Here is a 24,629-nt window from a genome sequence, read left to right as displayed (position 1 = left end):
CAGACACCCTGACTACCAGCATTCTGCTTCCCAGCCCAGACTGACATTGCTACTCTGATCCACAAAGAGCACCAGTGCTCTCTGGAAAGCTTTTAGAAGGGTTCTGCTCCGCATGGCAAGAAATGAAACATACATTCATACACAGCCATGTCTTTGCCAACACCTGAAACATCTCCAGAACACCCAGTCTATGTACCAGAGAGGAAAAATGCTGGGAGTTAGCTGCAGCACTGCATTGACCCATAAGGACCTACTCAAAGAACCCGAGATCTGGGGTCATCCCTGGGGCTATGGTTTGTGGTTCTGATGGTGCCAAACTGCTGGCCAGTGAGGACAGCATCCAGCAGTGAAAAGAAGATGGGTAGCTATAGAAACTGGGGCCTACAACCCTGAGATTATGCTGTGAGATGTGTGGGTAAGGGATTTCCATGAGCTATTCCATGAGATGTGTGGCTAAGGAATTCCTGGGGCATGAAGACTGGGGAAGGATGGTTAATCAGGTGAAGGCCAGGTAACCCTCACCACTGCAAGAGGTGGAAGAGGGAGTGATGCTAAGGTGCCATGGTTCTGTTCCACCCTTGTGCAAGACCCAGAGCTTCTGTGATCTCTCTCTTTGTTACTCTTGATATCCCTCATTACTAGACAAAGTGGCTGCCCCACCACTTATGACAGCAGGAGCAGAAGATTTAACTACAGTCTCACCTCCACTTCCCCCAAAAATATAGTGATACCATTTGGACTTTGTAGATAAGGATACTCACCTGGATGAGAAAAGTTCAAGTCTGGTCCAAAAACACTTGAGGCCAGACTTTCCTGTGTTATGCCCTTGCCTCCAATTACCCACAGGTGTACCCACAGAGCAGATGGGTCTAAGGGGAAGGACCTTACCCCTTTCCTGGTATGTTTAGACATTGTCACTAGTGCTATCTTCTAATACTTCCTTACATTAATTGTTTGTGTGGTCCAAAGAGGGTTTAATGAATCAAATAACCCTGGAAAAATTATTCTGGGCGGTATGGCAGAACAGGAGAAAAAAAAACCCCATAGCTGAGAGCAGTAAGGAATGCACCATGTGTGACCAGGCACAGAGAACATGTGACATGCACTGAGCAGTCATTACACACATGTTTAATTCTCACATTAAGCCAGGAGTTCCCTGAATGACAGAGACCTATTTTCCTACAAATTCACATCCTGTATCTCTGCCTGACACTGCAGCAGCACCAGCCCCTTCCTGCACTGTGATTCTCTGAGAAACCACAGCACAGCAGTGTACCAACACACAGCAAAGCTCAGTGCTGGCCCTTACAGGAGGGGATGGTGATTGGCATTAAAATAAAATTAATTTTGCTCACTGAGGAGTACAAAGACATGTGTGCCTCTGTGTTTCCATCCAGCACTGAGGCAGTATCCCATGTGTGTCCAGGCAGTCTGCACGATTCCATGCAGTGGCACAGAGGTCAGATACTGGCAAAGCTGTCCTTGCTGCCTGAGGATGTGCTTCTATCCCTCCCTGCACCCCACCCCTGAGGTCTCCTGTCCTACCTCTCAGTGTCTTTCTCATCCAGCTGGTTATGTCTGTGGCCCTGCCCTGCAGCTCTAATTCCTCAGGATGGTGTTTCAGGCAGGGCAGAGCACAGGTCAGGACTGAGCCAGAGGTGGGGACATAGGCTTACTTGGAGCAAAAGCAGAGGTGAAGGAAGGCCCTGGCAAGCAGTTTTGGACTTTGAGAACAAGAAGCTTTTCATGCACAGATAAAAAGAATCACATGAGAAAGTAAAAAACGCTTTCCTCACTCTTTTCCACAAGCCCTGCTTGTTTCTTCCAAAAGCAGCCTCTGGCCAGCAATTCCTTTCTTACCTGGGACTTTACAGCAAGGTAAAGGGTTTGCCTCCCTGCAAGCAGTGTCACTACCAAAGCTGCCTCCCAGCACCTCCTGGCCCTGGAGCATCCCACTGCTGCTCTCTTGTGTGACCCTCAGTGCTGCAATGATCAAAGCACAGCAATGAGGCGACCTCTGACCACAAGCACAGCAGGCGTGTTCAGCTGCTGCCCTCCTGCAGGGAAGCTGCAGAACAGGGACAGGCAGGAATCAGGCAAGCAGAGCAGCAAAGGCTAGGCTGCATGGGGAAGCAGCAAGGGCTTTACACATTTCAGAAAATCACAGAATGTTTTGGGTTGGAAGGGACATTATAATACCATCTAATTTCAACATTCCTGCCATGGGCAGGGGACCCCTCCATTAGACCAAGTTGATCCAAGCCCCATTCAACCTGGCTTTGAACACTTCTAAGTTTGAGGCAGCCAACGTGGCCAACATCTTCCAGAGCCTCACCACCCTCACAGCAGAGGATTTCTTTGTCGTGTGCAATCTAAATCGACACTCTTTCATTTTAAAACCATTGTCCCCTATCTTTGCACTAAAGGTTTCTCTGTCTTTCTTACAAGCCCTCTTTAAGTTTGGAAGGCTGCAGTAAGGAAGAAGCCCTCTTCTCACCAGGCTGAGCAGCCCCAGCTGCCTCAGCCCATCTCCATAGCCAAGGTGCTCCAGCTTTCTGACCACCTTTGTGGCCTCCTTTGTACTCAGTCCAACAGGTCCATGTGTTTCCAGTGCTGATGACCCCAGAGCTGGATACTCCAGGTGGGGTCTCACAGGAGCAGGGGCAGAATCCCCCATCTCGCTCTGCTGGCCTCACTGCTGTGCATGCAGCCCAGGATATAATTGGCTTTCTGGGTTGCAAGAGCACATTGCTGGGTCATGGCCAATTTTAAGCCCACCCCTGTTGCCAAGTCATTCCCTGCAGGGCCGGAGACCCTGATGGCTGCTCCTCACCATCCACCCACAAGAGCTGGAAGGACAGAGGGGCATAAGCCTCAAAAAGAAACAGAAGAAAAGGTTTATTCATCATCAAGGCTTGAAGAGCATACCCAAGTAGTGCACGTATTAGCAGGAAAAGGGAGTATGAAAAACGCTAGTCACTTGTTTTTTAAAATTTTAAAAGTTTAGTTGTAATAAAATGGTCATAAAAATAATAATACAATTAGATTAATAATAATTTGGACAATTTGAATTAGGACAATATTACACAATAGATACACAGAGTTATGGATGTCCAGGTACCTTTTTCTGGGCAGCACGAGCCTGAAAAAGGACACTCATTAAAAAGAATTAACCCTTAAAAGCAATAGCCTGTTGCTATTATACACTTATATTCATACACTTCATACATGATGCATAAATTCCACTCAAATACAGGATTCTGTCTGGTCAGTGTCAGCTTCTTCCTCTGAATCCAACAGTGCCTTTGAGGCGGGAAGAAGTTCATTTCTTCTGATAAGGGAGCAATAAATTCTTTTTCTCTGAAAGATTTAGGTGTCCTGTGGCTGCTATCTTGCTGCAAGTCCTTTCTTTAAAAAAAGTATCCTACATAGCATAGTTTCTATTTTAACATTTTTTTATAACTTAAAACTATATTTAACATATTACTTAAGAGAATCAATACAACATTACTTTCTAACACAACACATATAATATTAATTTTAATATTTGAGAAAAGCCAATCATAAAATAGCCTTTTTATCGCAGTGAGGAATGTCGAGGGGCACGAGAGAGTCACTGCTCCCTGAGAGAAGCCCAGAAGGACGGGAGAGTGGCTGAAGCCCCCCGAGAAGCACCGCACGCCACCTCCAGATCGCGCTGCCGCTGAGGTTGTCCCAGCGATCAGTAGGATACCCTACCCCCGCCACGGGGATCCCTTGTGTCCCAACACGGGATCCCTCTCGTGGCCACGGAGCATCCTCACTCCCACTCGCGGGGATGCCATTCCCACGTGTCCCGCTAGGAGCCGCCACACCATAGGAAAAACTACATTTCCCAGAGCCGCTTGCGGCAGGGAGGCGGAACAGGTGGGTCGAGAGGCGCATTCTGTTCCGATTGGCTGGCCGGGGGCAGTCGGGGCGACCATTGGCTGGGCGGGCCGTCACGTTGGGCGGCGGGAAGCAGGCGGACTCACGTGGGCCCGTGCGGGAACCGGGAGCGGGCGCCGGGCTCGGGCCGGGCTCTGGGGGAGCGGCCCCGCTGGGCCTCGCCATGCTGTGCGCCCGGAGCGGGTGGCGGGCCCTGCGCCGCTGCGCCTCCCTGCCGCGGGCCGTGCGGCTGCGGGTGCGCGAGGCGCTGGGGGCACGGGAGCCGGCGGAGGCGGTCAGAGTGCAGGTGTGTGTGCCCCCCGGGGCCGGTCAGAGTACGGGTGTGTGTGCCCGGGGCCGCTCAGAGTGCAGGTGTGTGTGCCCGGGGCCGCTCAGAGTGCGGGTGTGTGTGCCCAGGGCGCCCGGCCCAGGGCCCGAGCGGAGGGGAGGGCCTGGAAGGGCACGGCCCACGCCCGTGCTTCAGCGAGCGAAGCGGGAGCCCTGCAGAGCGTTTTGCTGAGCTCCCGGATCTGCTGTGCCGCCGTGCCGAGCCGCTCTGTGTGTGCGTTCTCCCGCCCTGCTGTCGCAGCCGGCGGAGCCTTGGGGTCGCTCGGCATGTGCGGAGCAGCGTTGTCACCGTGTTGGGTTGTGCTGAACGTGCTCTCCGCTGCGTTGGATGTATCTGTTCCGGAGAGCGAGCCATTCCCTGTGTGCTGCTGTTTTTAAAGCTTTTTCACAGGTCTTGTGCCACATACGTCCAGGTTTAGAGCAGTGTCAGTAGAACCATCGGTAACACTTCCCCTGACGTTTGTATTTGGCTCCTCTTGTGAACCAAGATGGCCTGGAATTAATGGGCATTTTAGCTATGAGGCACTTTTCCTTGGCACGGGATTGTTCCCCTTTTTTGTGGTGTTTGCAACTGGCAGAGCGGTGGTTGCACACACAGAGTCCCTGCTTCCATGCAGGGCTATGTACTTGTCAGTATTTCTGGACGAATATGAAAAGGACTGGGGTACTTGGTAACCGTTTTAAACAAAACTGAAAGAGGATACATTTAGATTTATAAGAAGGAAATTTCTCACTGTAGAGGGGTGAAGCACTGGCACAGGTTGCCTAGAGAAGATGTAGCTGCCCCATCCCTGGAAGTGTTCAAGGCCAGGATGGGGCTTGGAGCAACCTGGTCTAGTGAACGGTGTTCCTGCCCATGGCAGTGGGGTTAGAACTGGATAACCTTTAAGGTCCCTTCTGGTTCAAACCTTTCTGTGATTCTACTAACCCAAAAACCAGTTTGTAGCACACTGGTATTCCTGCTCACACATAGGTTAAGCCTAATAGGGTAGGAAGAAGCTCATCCAGTGTTGGTTCTTTTTGGATGTAGTTTGATGAATAATGCAAGCTAGAATAAACCAATGCTAAAGTTTGCAATACTGTCATTCCTCCATCTTCCCTGTCCTCCAGACTGTTGCTGCTTTGCTCTTCCCCTTTGCTACCAAAATGTGGGGGGTTTGTATTAAAATGGGCTAGGAATCTGGTCTGGCTTAAATCCAACCTTATAATGGCCCAATTGTTGGAACGTGCAGTCTAATTGTTAGAGTCAGGGTTGTCACCTTTATTGTACGTTTATTCTGGTAGGTATGAAGTGATCAGAACATTGCTGCTGCAGCCTCTGCTGCTCCAATACAAGCCTGTGGGTGTGCTTTTCCTTCCTATTGCAGGATGCGAGACTCCTCCTATTTAAAAGATTCCAGAACTGCTTGATGAGGTGGCAAAAAAAGCTCTTGAGAATGTTTCTTTGCTCATTTTTGGTGTGTTTTGTTAAGGAGTGTTTGTGGGGAGGAAAAATACCTGCCATTATACATTAAACATGCATCCAGTATAACACACGTGGTGTGTTCCTGGAATACAGAGGATATGCACAACAGCTTCAGCATGTTACTGTAGGAAATACCTTTTACTTTCACTATACAAATAAGAGGATGTCCAGATGATCATGTTTCTTGCATTAGTTCTTCCTTCTGGTGGTTTACCCTGTCTGACTCACTAGATTCATGTCTTTAAAATCTTCCATGGTTCTTACATAGAGTATGGAAAGCATGTTATACAAGCCTGTGTAATGCTTGCCTGTGCTAGTAGTAGTTCTTAAAACTATAACACACTTTACTTCTGGTGCTGATTAATTCTTGGTTTGTTCTGTCTGGGTGACAGAAGTAGATGGATTTGAATTAGTTTTCCTGGTAAAAAATCCCTAAAGCACTTGCCCAGTTTGAAGTCGTTGGGACTATTTGGTCCCTTCCAGTTAAGAAAAAGATGAAACTGGCTGGACAAGAGGCAGTTTGGTTGTTTAATCAGCACTGGGTTTAGTTCTCTACAATATTGTTAGAATTTGATCTGCAAGGCTCTCAGCAGATAATTTTGGCCAGCTTTGTCTCAGCTTTGCTGAGCTGAGCAGCAACTATGGGAGTTACATTTTGCATGCTATTACTGTTGCTTGCTGCCTTGGTACTGACTTAATGTTTCCCATAAAAAAGTAATTAAAATTTATATGTCTTTAAAAAACTCAAATTAAGACATTTAGCCTGCACTGTACATGGTCAGTTTTCCTGTTTTGCTGTTACAAAGAATTGGGGTATCATTAGTTTTATTCTTTTCATGAAACTCAACAAAGTATTTCTAAATTTTTTTCTTAATAGCTTTTTTTTTCTCCATGGGCTCAATGAAGCAGTCTTGGTTTTTGAGATGAAAGGAAAAACATCCGAGGCAATAATTTTTATTTTTGTTTTGCATGAATACATAGTTTTTCATGTGAATCTATTGGCTGCAACATGCAACATTGTTTTAGCAGTCCAGCATTTAAGGGCACATAAACCAGTAGTGAACAAATTGGAAGATTTGAAACATTGGAACCTTACTACAAGGATGCAACAACAAAACTGATACTGGAAACCATCAGAATGGTCTTGAGTGTATTGTAATGAATAGAAGAGTGCATTACTGCTCTCTCCTGTTTTAGTAAGAAGAGTTTGGAAGGGACATCACCTATAGGAATATGTACTTTGCCAAAACACTTTACATCTTCAGAGCACTTCATTGCTTTCTGTGTTCTCAGCTCCCCAAAGGTGCAGGTACATCTTTTTAATCCTTGCTGTTCTCAGGAAGAGACTCTGCCTCAGAAGGATGTCTGTGCCTAAGGATTCCTTCTCTCTGCTTTGAAGTCAAAAACTGACATTAACTTTTTTCTTTTTTTTTTTATTATCATTATTTTTTTTTCGCCTCTAAAGAAACAGTTACTGTTTGATTTCAGTAAGACGCTGAAGTAGGCCTGAAGTGGTGTGTCCAGCTCAGCTGGAAGAAGAGCATGAGCACACAGCGTTCCTGCCAAAAAATAACAAATTTCTTTTTCTTTTACCTCTAGGGCTGGGTTCGCTCTGTCCGATCCCAGAAGGAAGTTTTGTTCCTGCACATAAATGATGGGAGTTCTTTGGAAAGCCTCCAGGTGGTTGCTGATCCCAGCCTGGAAAAGAGGTAGATCCATTTGAAATAACTGGAGAAATAACATGTGCTGAGCAGTGCTTGGAGGGGTCTGCTTAGGCCTCCTTCCCTGTGCCAGGGACTGGCCAGCCTCATTTGTCTCCACCAAGAGCCTCTTCTGATAAAAACCTGTCACTGTTCTCCCTGCTTGTCCAACATTCCTGCCTTGTTCTAAATTCTTCTATAGCTTTGTGAGTCTCTTCCCATTCCCACCTCTGCATTTAATAATTTTTCATTTTGTCAGTTAAGCTCTATGGCTATAGCATCTCTTGTGACCCTCAGTAATCCAGCTAAATTAACAGGAATCTCTCTTCTGAATGTAGTTGTATCAGCACCTAGTTAAGCTGTTGTTTTTTCTTTGTTTCTTAGAGACCTGACTTTTGGAAGTGCAGTGGAAGTGCAAGGGAAGCTTGTCAAAAGTCCTCATAAGATGCAAAACATGGAGCTGCAAGCTGAAACCATTCATGTGGTGGGACCTTGTGATATTTGGGTATGTCACTGTAGCAGAAGGGGTAGGACTGCTAGAAATCAATTCTTGAAGGGCCAAGTATCCAACAAAACATGCTTGAAACTGTATTTTCTTTTAAGTCTGAGTGATCCTGCAGACTTTGATTTGTCAGCAGTGTCTGTAGGGTGCATCAAAAGAGAAACATTGGATCACCATGAAAGCTCTTTTCTGTGACAGAGCCATTTCTCCATGGAAAATGTGCACAGGCTGACAGTTAGGAGTATGCCTTTGTCCCACCCTGAAGCACTTACCTGTGCAGGTTGCTTACCATGGATTGGAGAAACAGTGGAACTGGCAAGACACTCCAGGTTATGCAGCTGGAAGAGCCATATCTGCCACAGGCACGTTCAGAACCAGCTTGCTGTTGCAGCAGTGAGGTGAACAGCTGGGTTTCAGAGGGGCTCAACATCCAAAAGGTGGAGTCTTTTAGAATGCTGATACTTTCTCTCATGTTCATGGATCTTGCTCTGCTGTATGCATTGTAAAATACACAAAATAAGCAGAGAGGATAGGCAAAAGCATCTAGTTCTTCTCTGCTCTGTAATGGTGATTGAGTTTTAGTAGGGCGAGATGGCATTCTGTGAATAGCAATAAAACTGCATGGACTCCCAAGTTCTCATCCTCTTACTTTGATTTCCTTGTTGTTTCCAGTCATTTCCCCTGAAAATGAGGGAGAGGCACCCGCTGGAGTACGTCCGACAGTTCCCTCACCTGCGCTGCAGGAACAACACGCTGGGCGCCCTGCTGCGAATCCGCAGTGAGGCCACTGCCAGCATCCACTCCTTCTTCCAGGTAATCCCTTCTGTACCCAGCCTCTCGAGTAGAACACTCCACCCAGGCTGGCTCTATGGGAGCAGGTTAGCAGGGAAGGAGCATGACATGGATTTTGCACACAGTGGTTTTCTTTCCAGGCCAGAGCCTGGCTGCATCTTGGCCAGACTGTTGCTTATGCAGTTGGTTATGTTGGTTAGTGCATCTGTGGCCTGTCAGTGTCTTTCCACCCATTTCCTGTTATTTATCCCTTTCACAGAGTTGCAGTATAATTGCCTGCAAGTGTGTGGTCTGTGGAACACAACATAATATGATTGTGTTTAACCCATCCTCTGCAGTGACCTTATGGTCCTTGGACAGAAACCTCCACCCACATGGAAAAAACTGTGATGCAGGAACACAGACCAACTGACTCAGAGCTTCATGTTATTCTCAGTTCTTGCCTCTTACTGCAGTACAAGTCTGTGTGGATGCTGTTGGCTGACATTATGACACTCCTGGTCTGGTGCATTTGAAACTCATGGGTGGGAGCCACCTGTGTTTTCTGAATGTGTCACTCTTAAGCTGTGAGCACAGCACAGACTTTTTGCAGCAGGGGAGCAGTGAATTGGCTCTGATGCCAGATGTCACATAGATTCTAGTCACATGGGTGACTAGAAAAAGAAAGGTAGTGAGTCCTCTAGCACACCTGAGCCTTTCTTTAAAGCTGTTCCTGGAAATAAGCATGTTTTAGTTTAGATAAGCTGGCTTTAGATAGAATAGAATCACATTCAGATAATTCTGATGACAAAATTCATCTGTAATAATTAGTGTGGCCTAAGAAACCGGTTAGAAATGTTCAGATGAATTTCTAGTTCCAGGTTAGCTGGTCTTTGCTGCCTGCAATGGCAAAGAAGACTTACTTGCTCTGAGAACTGCCTGTGTGGAATTGCATGGTGTTTGAATGAGTTTTGTGGGTTTTGTTGGGGTGGGGTGGGGGGTCCCATGTCAGGTAAAGCAGCTGGTTTCAGCATTGTGCCGGCTCCCAAGACAGAGGCCAGCTGTGTTGGGAATCAGTCTGTGCCGGTGTCGAGCCACTAGATGGCATTGCCTGCAACGCTTTGTGCTTCCAAACCTGGACACGCAGGCAGCCGAGGTACAAAACAGCCTTATTCAGGCTTTGCTTCTCCAAACCCCCTCCTGCTCAGGCTCTGACAATCCTTCCTGTTTACAGCGTTCAAGAGCAGAACTCTATTTTGTAATAGACTCTATCATCAATTTAGCAGCAGCAGCTACACTAAAGTTATTTTTAAAGGAATAAGGCAAGATTTGGTCCCAGACCTGATATTTATAAATGCTTGTGTGAGAACTCTCCTAGTACCAGGAATGTCTGTGGTTTTATTCTGTCTCTAATGGAAGGAAGTCTTAAAATTGCCACTTGCATCATCCCAAGAATATTGCAATTTCCAACTTGACAATGTCAGAACATACCGTAGCTACAAAGTATAATTTGACCATTTTCACTGGGCGAAGCTGTAAGGAGCTTAATGGTGGAAGAAAATAAGTGGAGCTCTTTGAATACACAAAATTATCAAGACTCTCTGTAACTTTAAAAACCTCTCTATTTTAGCCTGTTCATTTCCAGGAATGAATGACTAGTGCCAAGTGCCTTTGGTTTGGGTGTTGAAAGCTAAAATGTCCTTTTTAAATCTTCTGAGAATTGTGGTCCATGTGGGATAGGAACATTGTTCCTAGGCACAGTAAGATAGTTGCATTGTGAATGGCAAATTCCATTCTGTACATTAAGTTCCAGGTTTGTGAGAGCCAGTAATGCAACTTGAATTATTTTAGAAGCTTTTATAAGGGGAATTATCCAAGAGGTTTTATGGGGATTCTCTTATTTCAGATCTGTGCAGTTTGCAGTACTTTCCAAAGCATGTAAGGGATCTTCTGTGTGAAGTGTGCTTCTTTACAGCAACTGCTACCACTGTATAAGGAATTTAGGCATTTTTTAACATCTCATGTGGATCTGGGAGGCCATGTCACCAGCAGGGCCCTGAATATGCAGAGAACTGTGTCAGAGGCCTGCATTTTGTACTGGTAGACTGAAACTTCCTTCTCCAGGCAAAGCAAGTAGCTCTGGATCCAAGACTCCCTTCTGTGCAGTAACTGGATCCCAGTGAGGAGCCAAGGAATTTGCACCTGTAACCAAGGTAGCCTAGAGCTGACTGCAGGGACTTTGCTCCCTCTTGGTTGTGTTACTGTACTCCCACAAAATGCATTGCATGTCCATATGAGGTTTTTGTTCCAAATTAATTTTAGAGTGGGCAGTAAATACTACTTCTGTCTTCCTAGTCCCTTAACAAGCTGGTGATAAGGACCAGGACCTCTCATGTGACTGGCTGAATTATATTATTCTGGTAAAAGCTGTGCAGCTAAAATGTATCTATCCACTGAATATTGGGTTGCAGCTGTTTTAAAAGCCATGCCTGCACTGCAGAGAAATCCAGAGAACAGGGGCTCTCTTCATTCAGCCTTACTGGTTTCAGAGGCCTCTGCTGGATTTATGAACTATTACATGAATGTGTAATTCTGCAGGTACCTAGACCAGAACCAAGCCAGGGTATACCCTGTCTCTTAAAATCAGTTTGACTTCAGTATCTTAGAAGATGCAAAGTAGGACTGACAATTTATGGGTGGTTGGGTGTTTTTAAGGTCTCTTTCATCCAGTACGTGATTTTTGTCATCCAACACATTTGGTCACGTCTCTTAATGCAGCACACAAAGTGTGTCCTTGCCTACCACTGTCTTCCAAAAAGCTGAAAGAAACAAAGTGTTGGGGTCTTAGGGGTGAATTTGATTGAAACTGCCCAAAACTATAAAAATGCTGGGGAAGTGAGAAGAAAAGAGAATGGTATGGAAATAGGCCATTGCAAAAAACTCATAGTAATGACATAAATCTCTTTTGGTTTTGAAACCTGGAGGAAAACACACCGATAGTAAACGATGATGTCTAAATCATGGTAGCACTCAGTTTGTCATCTGTCCCAGAAGCTGCCCAAAAGACTCCATGTGCTGTCCTGGCTGGGGGCTAATGGCCTAGTTATGTGTACTGGTTGATGTCATCCTTGAGGGTGACAGCTGTTAACTTTGCTGTTCTGTCTGTTCCAGGATAATGGATATGTGCATATTCATACCCCCATAATTACATCCAATGACTGTGAAGGTGCTGGGGAACTCTTTCAAATTGAGGTAAGTTGGGTTTCATAAAGTTTGTTTGGTTTGGTTTTTTGTAAAGCAGTTCTTGAGTTATTAAAGGTTAGAGGAAATATTTCTCTTCATAAACCCTTTTATGTACTTCTGTGATTTTTTTTTTAATAAAGAAATCCTTTGTTTCAACTAATAATTTAGACAGTTAAACAGATACATTATCTTTTATTTTATTGCTGTATTGTGCGTTAATCAGCACCTTTTGTACTGATGAGGTTGTTCTATTCCTGGTGCTGTGGAAAAATTTACAAAGAATAACAGAGGGAGGTGGAACATCTTAGTAAACAGAATGATGTGATCATAAGAGCCCAAGAGATGGGATGGGCCATTCAGGACAGACTACTACACTCAAGTATTTCTTAGCTTTGAAACAAAGAATATAATTAATCATGAGATAATTCTTTAAAAAAAAGTCAGCAGTATCTGAAACTCCTTTTCACCAACTTGTACATACAGGTTTCTCCCTACAAGCTACTCCTGTTGTGTGCTGGAATTCTCCCCCCATATTGTCGAGTTTCTCCATAAACACCGAATTACTGGCGCAATCTGTTGTTATAAGAGTACTTCAGATCATGGGTCAGAACCTCCTGTGAAACTGAAACGCAGTCATAACCACTAAGATCTCCCCCACAGATTTCTTATGATTCCTGACCCCACAGTCATTAATCATACAGAATCCCACTGCCTGTTATACTTCTGTATGTGAAATTCAGTCTTCTGTCTCAAACAACAGCATCCATTGCCTGGTATGCGTATTGTCTCCAGCTTTGCTGGTGATTCATCTGTAAGCAAAAGAAAATTTGTTGAGGTAGCAGTTACTTGTGAGATCGTGTCTTCCACTCTGCACAGCCTTGTGACAAAAAAAGCTTCTGTCTGCTTGTTCTCCAGGATCTCAAGGTCTAACCTGTGCTACCAGTGATTCCCTTCCAGACCAGTACATGTGGCTCAGCTTTCTGCTTGCTGGGACAATAGGGTTGATTAGCTAAACTAAATTGTTCCTGTTTAATTGAGATGCCTTAATGCTACCCAAGGTTCACTCCAGGCTGTTGCATGCAAATTAAGACGTGAAAACAAGTGACACTTAATGATGGAAACATTATGCAGTTTGCAGCTGTACAGTGTTTTGCGTCTTCGGGACAAATTGTATCCACTTGAAAGCTGTAGAGGATGCAGGACTGCAGCGTAGGTGGCTGGTGGTGACAGCAGCCCTGATGCAAATGCTGATTGAGGTGCTAAACTGTGAGCCTGAAACTTGTATAAACTGGATCTTATCTAAATGCGTGGTTCAAGGTGGATATTTTATTCCTCTCCAGTGGGATTACTGAGGTGCAAATAGTACCTGTCTTGGAGAATTGTAACTACAGCTGTTCTTGAAAAGTGTGCACTAAATGCCAAGTCAGGCCCCATTAAATGGCCTGTGCCATAAAGGAAGGAATTCACAAACCCACTTGCTGCTGGGTGGAGGGGAGTTCTCCCTGATTTCCTGTTTTTTTTCTTTGATTACAGCTTCACTGTCTGGCTTAATTTAGGACTTAGTTTTGTTTCTGCAAAGCCCTATTTACAACTGGTCCTGGCTAGCAGAATTCTGAGGCTGCATGCTATCCTGCTGGAGTCACGTCACTCCGCTGGAGCACTGATACTATTTTTTGACAGTGAAAACATGGAGAAGATTGAGCCTGCCTTGTATGTGATGTGATGTATGTAATGCTGTCAGACACAAAATAGGAGTCACAGAAGGGTGTCAGACATAACAATAAGGGTATGGTGTTTGCAGCAAAGCCCAGAATCTTCATGTGCTTTTAACCAAACCAACTATCGAGACATTCTTGTCTGCTGTATTCAGTCACTTTCTAAACTAGCCTTTAATTCACTGTTTGAACAGGACAAGGGAGAATATAAATTCATGTTCCACTTAGATTTGAGGAGGAACTAAGATATCTGGTGATGGGAGTTGATGAAAACAACCTTCAAATTAGATTCTTTGGTTTCAAAAAATATTTAAATCCTGTTCTTTAAGTTTTAAGACCCGTCTTCTAGCTGCAGCCAGAATTGGTGTCCTATTACTCCTGAATTTGTAGTAGTTGCAGTACATCTGCTGTTAACAGGTTGGAGTTTTTCTGCCTTTTGGGTTTGTTTCTTTTTTTTTTTTTTTTAGCTCCCTTGGGCAGTGTGTAGAACTAATAGTCTCACCAGTTTTGCTGATCTGCTGCAGGTGAAGTAAGTTGAAGACTTTAGTTGCATAGCCTTTAGGACCCAAGTAGAGGCTGCTTTTGTACCCACTATGTACTATTGCCTTTAAATAGCTGTTTTCTCTTACTAGCACAATTTTAATCCTCTGACTAACATCTGATGGCTGCTCAGGCCTGTGCATTCTTTTGAAAGGATGGAAAGTGAAGAGAGTATGAATATGTTTTTACATGTGAGTTGAAGAAATGGGGGAAAATGTATCTGAAGTTAGAATGAAAAGGCTTTTTGAAATGTGGTCTTTGATTCCCAAAACTCTTAATCCTGTAGGATTTGTTTGTTTATATGCTCAGCTTCCTCATTATCTTTGTTTGGTTTTGGATTTACTGATGAGTCTGTACATAGCTTTGGGTCTCATATTAGGACTTGGGATGGGGGAGAATCCATATTCCCTCTCTGCTGGGCAAATCAACTAAATGTTTTTAAAATGAAGTACTGTAATGGTGAAAGGAGTGCAGTAAGCAGAGGACATTTTAAAGAATAAATAAGTCACAAGATGCTAACAACTCCAGAGGAAACTTTTCCACCTGAAAAGTGTAGGTTTGAGGAAAAACTACCAGAAGTGTGAAGACTACTAGACAGAACCTAACCCACATCAGCAACACCATCTTGTGGCTTTCTGCACTGTTGACAGTGTCTTCCTGTAGTGGGAGCATGTAGGGGAGAAAGCATCTTGTTTGTGCTTCTTTCTATAAAGTAAATATATTGAAAATACTAGAAGAAGTTTGACTGTTGAAAGCAGTGTTTTAGTATCATCCAGAGCAGGATGAGGTAATTCTTGAAATAGGGAGAATGCAGATCAGCAGGGGCAGATAGCCCTTTTTCTATTTTAATCTGAAAATAATTCCCCTATACCAGCAGTTTTAGCACTTACACCTCAGCACAGATTCTTTCCTTGCTTTTTTGGTTTTTTGGTTATTTTTCTTTTTTATTTCTTCTGAAGTGTAGAATTCTTAGCAGCTTTTTATGTTGCAAGAAACTTTACTCAGTCACCTTCTGTGGCTGCGTCCTAAGAAATTTGCCGTACTTTCATCCTTGTGACCCAGCTGCATGTCTGTTCCCTGCTATTTTCAGTAGCCTCCCACTCTGTCTGCAGTGTTGAAGACTCCCTGTTTTCTGAGTCTCTTGCTCTCTTTTCCACTTTGCTGTCTGGAAAATTTTCTTTGTATGGCTGCTTTCATCTGATGTGGAGAAGGTGAAGGCTTCTCAGTGCTCTGTAAGAGCCTGTCTGGCCCAGGACACTCCAGCTGGTTCAGTGTGGGTCTCCACAGCCACTTTCCCTGCTGCCCAGCTGCAGCCTTTTAAGGGAACTCAGTATGCAGTGAGTTCCAAAGTATAACAGCTGTATCATGCATTCACAGCTCCTTAAAGAAGATCTCACATGTAGGTTTATTACCTGTGGCCATATTCCTTCCTGGGACCACTCTCTATGTGTAAGGAGTGCTGCACTCTCCCTGTCAGAGGTAAATGTGCTCTGTGTGAGCCTTGTCTCTTCCCATGCACACCTCATGGCACCTGGCTGAACCCAGGGTCTGGATCAGGCCATTTCATTGCTTGAAAAGACATTTAACTGTAAGCCTGAAGAACTGTCCAGGTATAGTTCTTCTCTAAAATGCATCTGGAGGTTGTTGAGTTTTCGAGGGTTTTTTGCCCCTCACTCACAGGAGTCAATGTCTTTTTGTTTTTATGTTCCTAATCATGCAGGTTTGTGGCTGTGCCAGCTGTGGCACCAGCAATATGTACCTGCTCCTGAAGATGCAGAAACTTACTCCTACCATCCCTTTGGTACTACTGAAAAATATCCTTGTCAGCACCAAAGAAAGCTGGGATCTGCTGGGGAGGATCACAGTTAAACACAACACAGTATTAGTGTCTGTAAGGTGTTTAACCTTTTAGCGATGTGTGATGGTCTGGGAGGCAGCCAGTGCCGGAGAGACTGGTACTTCAGAGAAGTGCTCAGCAGGGATCAGGGTAAGCTGGACCTGAGCTGAGGGACAGCTGGCTGTTTCATGTTCTAGCTCTCCCATTTTCTCCTCATTTCTACCTGATTCATATCTGCCTGTCCAGTCTGTATTTATGAGATGTTATGCATTCCAGTACATGTTTATGAGATGTGTGTCTCAGCAGAACCAGCTGCTGTTGCTCAGTGCATGTCCAGCTGGTCAGAATTAGGACTGGAATTGCAAGGAGGACTTCTTAGAAGTTAGGAATTTTGCAGGGGTTGTCTGAAAAGGAAAATCCAATAATGTTTATAATGGGGTGTCACAGAGGGCAAATCTGGATTAAAGATGTGTTTCTGGGAAGCTGCAGCAGCATGGTTGTCTGGGCCTGGGCTAGAGCTACAGCAATGATTTCTGTGAGCTTTTCAAGTCCTCTCTGATCCCTTCATGCTTTTGGCTTGCATAGAGTGTAAGACAGAATCAAACAGTTTGTACTCTCCTGAAGCTAACTGCCTCAAGGAGAAGTTAATACAAGACTGACATCAAAGGGAATAATTTTAAATTAAATCATTAGACATTTGAGGAGATGAAGAACAAAACAGGTACTAAATCCAGTTGTTCTTGTATTTAGAATGAGAATAAAAAGCCTTTGAAGTTGATGTCAAATACTAGCATGTTTATAGCACATTTGCTCTGAGCCACCAAGATGTTTCATACAGATTCTTTCTCCCTTTTCCCCCATTGTAATTTGGGTAGTTGTCAACTCTGGGATGGAAAGAGCTTGAAAGGACACCCATAATTCACCTCCTAATCTTTTATCAAGTCCTTGTTTTGGGGTTGGGAATTGGGAGAAGCGTCCATCTAATTGAAGTAAAAGCACCACAGTGTTGTTGCTTCATTTTGCTGGTTATGGACATGAAAACCAGTTTCAGCCAGTGTAAGCAGTGAAGGGATAGGGTCCCCTACCATTTGTTTATCTTGTACCAGTAGCTGTGGTTTCATATAATAAAGAAGCCATCTTGATCTAAAAGGCTGAGCATGAATCTGGGGCACAGGCACTTGGGAACATTGGCCTGTGCTCAAATGTATAAAGTGGAGGAATCACCTCCAGTGGATTAGCTGATACTTGTACCTATGAAATGTGCAGCTGCTAATTTTGGAATCTCCCCTTGCTGAAGGTGTCCATTCTGAACAAAAAGGGAGGTATTTCATTTTTCATGCACAGAAGAGTTTTCTGCATGAGCTGTGTTGTACCATTGTATTGAGTATTGTGCCTTAGGATGAGAGAGAGTAAGTGGGCAGCTGTGGAGAGGGGAGGTGATCAGATGGTGATGTGGCAGTAACATTTAATCTAAATATTGCTGTGTTTATGCTTCACCTTCTCTCTGAAGCCATTCAGGAGCTGCTCACAATGCAGACAAACATCTTGGGATCTCTCAGTGACCTCTCAAACAGGCTGCAGGTTTTCAGGAGCCCAGTTGAGTTGTAGATTGTCTCGCTTTATTTAGTCACTGTGTTTCTCTTTTCCTTATGTCTCTCTGAGATCACATCTAATTTGAAGAATGAAAAATTCCACAAAGTCATTATAAATAAACCAGGCCCCAGCTCCTGGAGACAGTTATATCCTGTTTGTGGATTGGGGGGAAAGCAATGAGATTTTGTGGCTGACTTCTTGTTCTTTTCTTGCTTCTAGTTTGTCTCCTTCTCATTGTTTAGAAGCTGCATCCTACAGGATTAGGTGGGATTTTTCACTGGTGAAACAAGGAATGTCTGAACTAAGCTTGCAGGAAAAGAGAAACCAGAAACCATGGCTCTTCTCTTTAGTGTTCTGGCCATGGTTCTGGGGCTACAGTATGTGAATGTTTGATGTTTATTAATATCCTTATTGTTTTTGAGCAAATGCTCTGGGTTTATTTGATGAAAACAGTAGGGACCTGCTTCTGCATCCTCAGAGTTTGGTGTTTGGTTTTTTTAGAACCACAAAACCTCTGAAACAAAGGAAGCAGTCCTGGGGTTAGAGCCACAAATTGTCATATTTTCATTGATCTCTGTGGAACAAGGCAAGCTTGCTCTTTTCTTCAGTGTGATGCTGTGAAGAGATAAAACTGCCTTGTGATCTGAGGTTTTTGGAAGTCACTGTTTTATCTTTGTGATGAGCAGCAGAGCTTTTTGAGAACAAAAGCAACACCTTCAAGCTCATAAGAGAAAAATGGCAAGTTGTAGGCTATCAAAGGCTGGAGAACAAGGCTCCCTGTGACAAAGCAAGTTGGGGAGTGGGGTGGCTGGAGGCAGTGGCATACTTAGCTGAACTAGCAACACTTAGCATGACTCCTAGGAGCTACACCTTGGGTATTTCAAACTTATTTCAGAAGAAAGTCTTTGTTTGGAAGTGAATGTAGATCAGCCAGACCTCAGATTAGCTTTGAGGTTTCATTCTGTTTTTCTCCTGAATCTTTGGCTCCTCCGAAGTTTAGGGATGACATTGAAATATACAAGATGTTGATACACAATATAATTTATCCTCATGTTTCTTTAAAAGTCACTGAGTTGTGACCTCTAGAGATCATCTAATCCATCTCACTGTGCTCAAACAGGGTCAGCTGGAGCGAGCTGTCCAGTACTCTGCTGCTGAGTTTTTTATATCTCCCCAGATGGAGGCTTTACAGCCTCTCTGGACAACCTGTTCTAGTGCTGACACCCACAGTAAATATTAAAGGTTATTCTTGTTTTCAGATGAATTTTTGTATATCTTTTTTAAAATCTGTGCCTATTGTCTCTTCGGACTTTTTTTTTCTTTTGAGGTTTTTCATAATGGAACACTGAACTTGTTAAATTTTCTATTACTTGTAGATTTTTATGCTTAAAATATCTGATTACCTGAAAAAACCATGCAAAAGCTGAAATGAAACATAGTTTATTTTTCACTGCCTATATAATGCGTAAGCTGTGATGTCTCCAAATTAATATTGTTTCAGTTGAGATATTTTTGAAGACTGAATAACAGATCTTAAGAGGATATTGCACTGCTTTTTTTTTATTTCTGTTTGTCTTTTTCCAGTGGAAACAAATTCATTTCCCTGTGAAAAGAAAATAACACTGTTTCAATTTTTTTCTGAAAGACAGTGGGGCTGACACAGAAAACACTCCTCCATTTTCTCATCAGGCTTGAAATTGAATTTTGAAGGCAATGCTGTATGAAGCTTCAAACTACAAATGATAGAGATTCTTCTCTTCCTCCTCTCTGTTCATCTTGGTAGGAAAGTGAAAATTGATGCTTTGAAAAGAGGGAAAATAAGCTGCATGCTGTGCTTTTTATTTAAACACCAATGGTCTGACTTGTTCCTCATTGTTACAGACATCAAGAGAGGAAGAGGATTCAGTGGAAAAGAGCCATTTCTTCAATGTGCCTGCCTTCCTGACAGTTTCTGGCCAGCTCCATTTGGAAGTAATGGCAGGGTGAGCAAAATTAGAAGTTTTCGTCTTTGTCTGTGGGATACGCCCAGCTGGTAATTTTGGTATCCATCAGGTATCTGCTGTGATTATCTGCCAGAAATGCCAGCAGTGGCTGGATGATAGGTGCTGAGAGGGCAGCCTAGAGAAAGAGCTGGAGCACCTCTTGTGTGGACACAGACTGAGAGAGCTGGGATTGTTCAGCTTGGAGAAGAGAAGGCTCCAGGGAGACTTTAGAGCCCCTTCCATACTGAATGGGCTACAAGAGAACTGAGGAGAGGCTTTGGACAAGGGCATGGAGTTACAGGGCAAGGGGGGATGGCTTCAGATTAAAAGAGGAAAGGTTTGAATTAGATACTAGGAACCAATTCTTTACTTGAGGGTGGTGGGGCACTGGCACACATTTACCAGAGAAACTTGAACACACCCAGGGATGTATGCCCCATCCCTGGATGTGTTCAGGGCCAGGTTGAGTGGGGCTCTGAGCAACCTGGGGTAGTGGAAGATGTCCCTGCCCATGGCCAGGGAGTTAGAACAAAATTATCTTTGGGGTCACTTCTAAAACCATTTAATAATTCTATGCTCTGGAGGGACTCACAGCATCTAGAGAGTTAATGCTGTGTGATGTATCTGTGCTGTGCTTTTGCATCCAGAAGAACTTCATTTATTTTTGAAGACTGAAGGGATTCAATACCACTTGAGCTGCAGGCCTCAAAAACTCAGTGTACTTAAATAAAGTAAAAATAAAAGGAGCAGGTTCCCAGAACAGCTATGCTCCATTATGAATAAACACATCTAAATTTAGATGGCCCTAGATTTATTCAAAATGTCTGTAAGAACAACACACTACTGTAAAATAGGAACATGAAGCTGTAATGTACTGCATGCTGAAGAGCATTGATTTTTTTATTTATCCATCCTTAGAGAGCAAGGTGCATCTGAGTGATATCAATGGAAAAAGTATTTACCAGACAAGTAATCTGCTGAGTTTATCTTAGAGGAGGCTGTGTACTATTTAGGGGGTACAGCCTGATGTAATAGAGAGAGATTGTATTTCAAGTTGATCATTAGAATCCACGTTCCTTCTTTGGACTTACTTGAATTACATCTTTCAGTAAAGGTCACAATGCATGACAGTCAATTAAGTCTAACACACACAAACCCATGCCATCTCATTTTCCAGGGACCAAAATCTCTCCCCCTTCAATTAAACAAACCTCTTCCTCATTAACTTGCCCCAGCTAATATCTGAGATCACACAGCTAATATCTGCTGCCAAGTGACCTGTGCTTTGGCCACAGCAGGCAGGGCACCACATGAGAAACACCCTGTCTATCAAGAATGTCTGGCTTGAGTGTTTCTGCATATTGCAGACATTGAGCTGGTCTGAGAAGAGACCATGTCACTCAGAAAGAACAAACCAGGCAGAAAAGAGATTTCTGAAAAAATTGATATGTTTTGATTTGTATGCAAAAATTGCCCTTTGAACAATTTCATTGCAGCTATTTATCAGCAGCCAATAAACTGTGCTACAGTGATTACATAAAAAACTCCAGCACTGATTCTCGACATTGCATATTGAGGCATGGACAGCAAACACTATTAGAAATACAGGTCAGAACTCCTGGATGAAAAAGCCAATCTTTAAAGTTCACATTATCCAAAGCTAGGATTTTATCCCTCCCATTTTCAGAAGGTTTCCACTCCACAGTAACTGATCACTTTAAAAGTGTTTTTAAAGTCACCATAAGTTCATTATGAGCCCCCCTTGGTACATGGCAAACAACTGCAGTGCTACCTGCCTGAGATCTGGTCTCTGACAGGCTCTATCAGCAGTCCAGCTGGCCAGCAGTGATTTGGCTGAAGTACCATGTCTGAGGAGAACACACATTGCAACTGCTCAGAAAAATGCGCCTTCAGATAAGGGTTGTTGCGCTGATTTCATGCCAGCTGCTCAGTGTACTAATTTAGTTAATTTATTGGGAAAATTCAGTGTAGATGAAGACCAAACCTATTATAAAAGAGAACATTCTCTTTGACAGACTTGAGACTTTCACTCATAGTCTTAGAGTAGTAAAAAAGTGAGTTTTCCACCTCCAAAATGGAAATATTCTGGTCTTCCCAATAAACAAATCAGGTAAAACAGTAAAGATTTATCTGTTTTGGATTTGATTCCATGAAATTTACCCTTTGTTTTAGCCAGACTAAATTCTTCACATCTATAAAATTATCTAGTCATCTAAAATTACTTTAGCTTAGATATAATGTTAAGTGTTGCAGTCTTAAGGCTCTCAAGAACACTTTGTTCCTGAGAATTTGTGGGAGGAGACTGAGATAGAAATGCTGAGGAGAACCTTCCCCATCCAGTCTTGACATATATTCTCTTGTGACTTGTAGGACTTGGGAGAGGGACAGATCCTGCATAAGTCCATTGGAAAGTAGAGGTGGAGCAGGATAGGTGTGAGAGGCAGGTAGGAATTTGTCCTTGGAGAGGTGTATGTAGAAGGGGAGCAGAAGGTCAGGTACGCAGTCATGTAATTTTGGGGTTAGCTTTTAGCTTTACAGAGCTCATGAGCAACCTCCAAGCAGTGGCTGGAAAAGGCTGGAAAGGGAGGTGTGGAGGAGACTTACCAGATGAGTCTGGAATCACATCTTCTGTGTCCTTGCAGAGAGTTTATCTGCAGACCTGAATGCCCATGCTTGTGTGTTGTCCAGGGCTCTGTTTCATGGCAGGATTGCTTGGGATGCTGTTCCTGATCACAGGAGAGAGCAGTGAGCCATTTATAGTTGATGAGTTTTTTCTTTGAGGAAAAGTGGGAAGAGAGATGTTCCTGTTTATTGACCGTCTGCTGTGCTGTGTGCTTGTTACTGAAGGCAAGGTCAGAGGAGTTCATCTTGTCTCAGTATGATACACACAGCCTACTTGGCACAACTTCTCATTTCATTGTGCCTCATCTTAGCAGTGACAGCATCTAGGTTGTCTGCTCAGCATGTCTGAATCATTGTCAGCTGCTGCAAATCCATGGGCTTTTTAAGGTCTCCAGAAAAGTCTTTATTCAGTAATAGAGCTCTCCCCTTCAGTCTCCTATGAGTCAGTAGCCAGTGTGTGTGGTACAAGTACAGGGCTGTCTGTGTCCTCATATCTGGTTTGAAATGTCACTGGTTTGCTGTGAAGTCCATGTGGTATTCCTTGCCCCCCAGTCCTCTGGTGAGGACAAAGGTCCCCTTGGGGGCCTGAACTGGGCTGGATGGTCTCTGACAGCTGAAGATGATTCAGAAACATACTGGAGACAGCCAAAGTCATTTGTTGTCAAGAAGTACAGCTCACTGGCTGCAGTAATTATTTTTTTTATTCTCCTTTCTCACAGGCTGCACATGCTCCTCTCTTTTCAGCCCTTCTTGTTAATAGTTTAACATCAATGTTTTTCCCTTGTGCCACACTTCATCCCAGGCCCTGTCTGTTCTGCCTTTTGCATCATAAGCTTAAATAAAATTGCTTTTCTTAAAACTTTTGAGAGATATCCCCTCCCTGATTGGCAGCATACGTTATCTCATCATTCCGTGCCATCCTTAGCCCTGTTTCTTTTCTCTCTTATCAGGCCCTCACTAGGTTTCTCCTCTCTTGTTCATCTCACATTGTGTTGAAGTTCCCTGCAGATAAAAGTCTGAGGGGCAGCCTTATAGCAGCTGTTAGGACCTGCAAGGAGGTTCTCCAAAGACAGACCCACCCTTTGCAGTGGTGAATGACAGGAGGACAAGAAGCAGTGGGGATAAGTTGAGAAAAGTGAAGTTCTCAGTGGGCATAGGTGGGAAAATAATGGAGAAATCAGTCAAGCATTGAACAAGATTGATGAGACACTGTGTGCTCTTCACCAGAAACGCAGCTAGGTGGAGCCTTGAGCTGGTCTGGCCTTCTTGCTGACCCTGCTTTGAACAGAAGACTGAACCATTGACCTCCTGAGGTCCCTTCCAGCCCAAGTAATTTTCTTCTTCTAAGTTTTTTTCTTTCCTTTGTTCTCATTGTCCTCTCCACCTATTTCAGGCACAATACTATCTTAGTGAATTATCTCTCTAGCTCAATTTCAGTTCAACATCCCCATACTTGTTTTTCCTGCTAACTTAAAATCTCAGCCTTTCATTCAGACTTCTGCCTGCTAACGTCTACTTATCAAGCTTGGTTTAGATGCAGCGTAATTAATCCCTCTCTCCTCAAGCACATTCCCTCAATTGCTAAACCATCATCTATTCTGCTCTTCTGCCTAATCCAGATGTTCTCTGCAATCCTACAACTGGTTTTGCAGGTTGCAGAGAGGATCTAAAAAGCATTTCAGTCATCCAGACTATTTTGGCTGTGTCTGCCTGAGTTTGTAGAGAGCTGAACTCAGTGAATTTCCTGTTGTTTGCAGAAGGTGCTAAAATCACACTGATTTCACTTTTAAAATGCCAGTACTTCAGTGTTTTTCAAAGCATGGAGGATGGAGAATGAGAGAGAGCTGTCATTTTGATATTCAAGAAAACACTGCAGAGCTCAAAAGAGATGTCTTTGAGGCTGCCTTCCATAAAAGAGGCTTCATTCTCAGCAGACTGGCAACACACGCTCTTAAAATTTGATTCCAAAATGACTTGCTAATGATGACACAGATTACATTGTCTTTAAACAAATATTTGCTCTACACTGTACAATTTTAAATTCCTCTGAATGCAGCTGCAGGAATGATGTCCAGTTGTATAACATTCCTGTTGCTAAGAAGTAACAAAAATAAGTGTAATTATTTATCTTGGATGTCTGAAAAAAAATTTCTGACATTTCTTGCACAACATTTGTTTGAGTCTGAGTCATAATGCAGACTCTTATAATTAGTGCACTAAGTTCCATTAATTAGGCTGACACTTAATTGGATCTATAAAAAGCAACCGTGACATGTCTGGTTTTAATCAATTACTGCATACTTCAGTCTGGTTCATGACTGCTGCAGTGATTGTTAATGACTTTGTATTACTGGGAGGCCAAATAGATGAACTCTGTAGGTACA

At 43.6% G+C, this 24,629-nt stretch overlaps 1 protein-coding gene across 2 annotated transcripts in view; it reads left to right on the top strand.

The window, feature by feature from the left end:
- The first annotated feature begins 4,045 nt into the window (after positions 1–4,045).
- Positions 4,046–24,629, top strand: part of NARS2 (asparaginyl-tRNA synthetase 2, mitochondrial) — a 48,701-nt gene continuing 28,117 nt past the window's right edge. For both annotated transcript variants that reach the window (XM_058825737.1, XM_058825736.1), the window contains exons 1-6: positions 4,046–4,213; positions 7,319–7,428; positions 7,804–7,924; positions 8,594–8,734; positions 11,864–11,944; positions 19,502–19,602. In XM_058825737.1, coding sequence (XP_058681720.1) covers positions 4,091–4,213; positions 7,319–7,428; positions 7,804–7,924; positions 8,594–8,734; positions 11,864–11,944; positions 19,502–19,602 — 677 coding nt within the window. In that variant the 5' untranslated portion in view covers positions 4,046–4,090. The remainder of the gene's footprint in view (positions 4,214–7,318; positions 7,429–7,803; positions 7,925–8,593; positions 8,735–11,863; positions 11,945–19,501; positions 19,603–24,629) is intronic.

The sequence above is a fragment of the Ammospiza caudacuta genome, chromosome 2 (genome assembly GCF_027887145.1).
Source record: "Ammospiza caudacuta isolate bAmmCau1 chromosome 2, bAmmCau1.pri, whole genome shotgun sequence".
In the NCBI taxonomy this organism is placed as follows: Eukaryota; Metazoa; Chordata; class Aves; order Passeriformes; family Passerellidae; genus Ammospiza; species Ammospiza caudacuta.
This window is presented reverse-complemented; position numbering and strand designations above follow the sequence as displayed.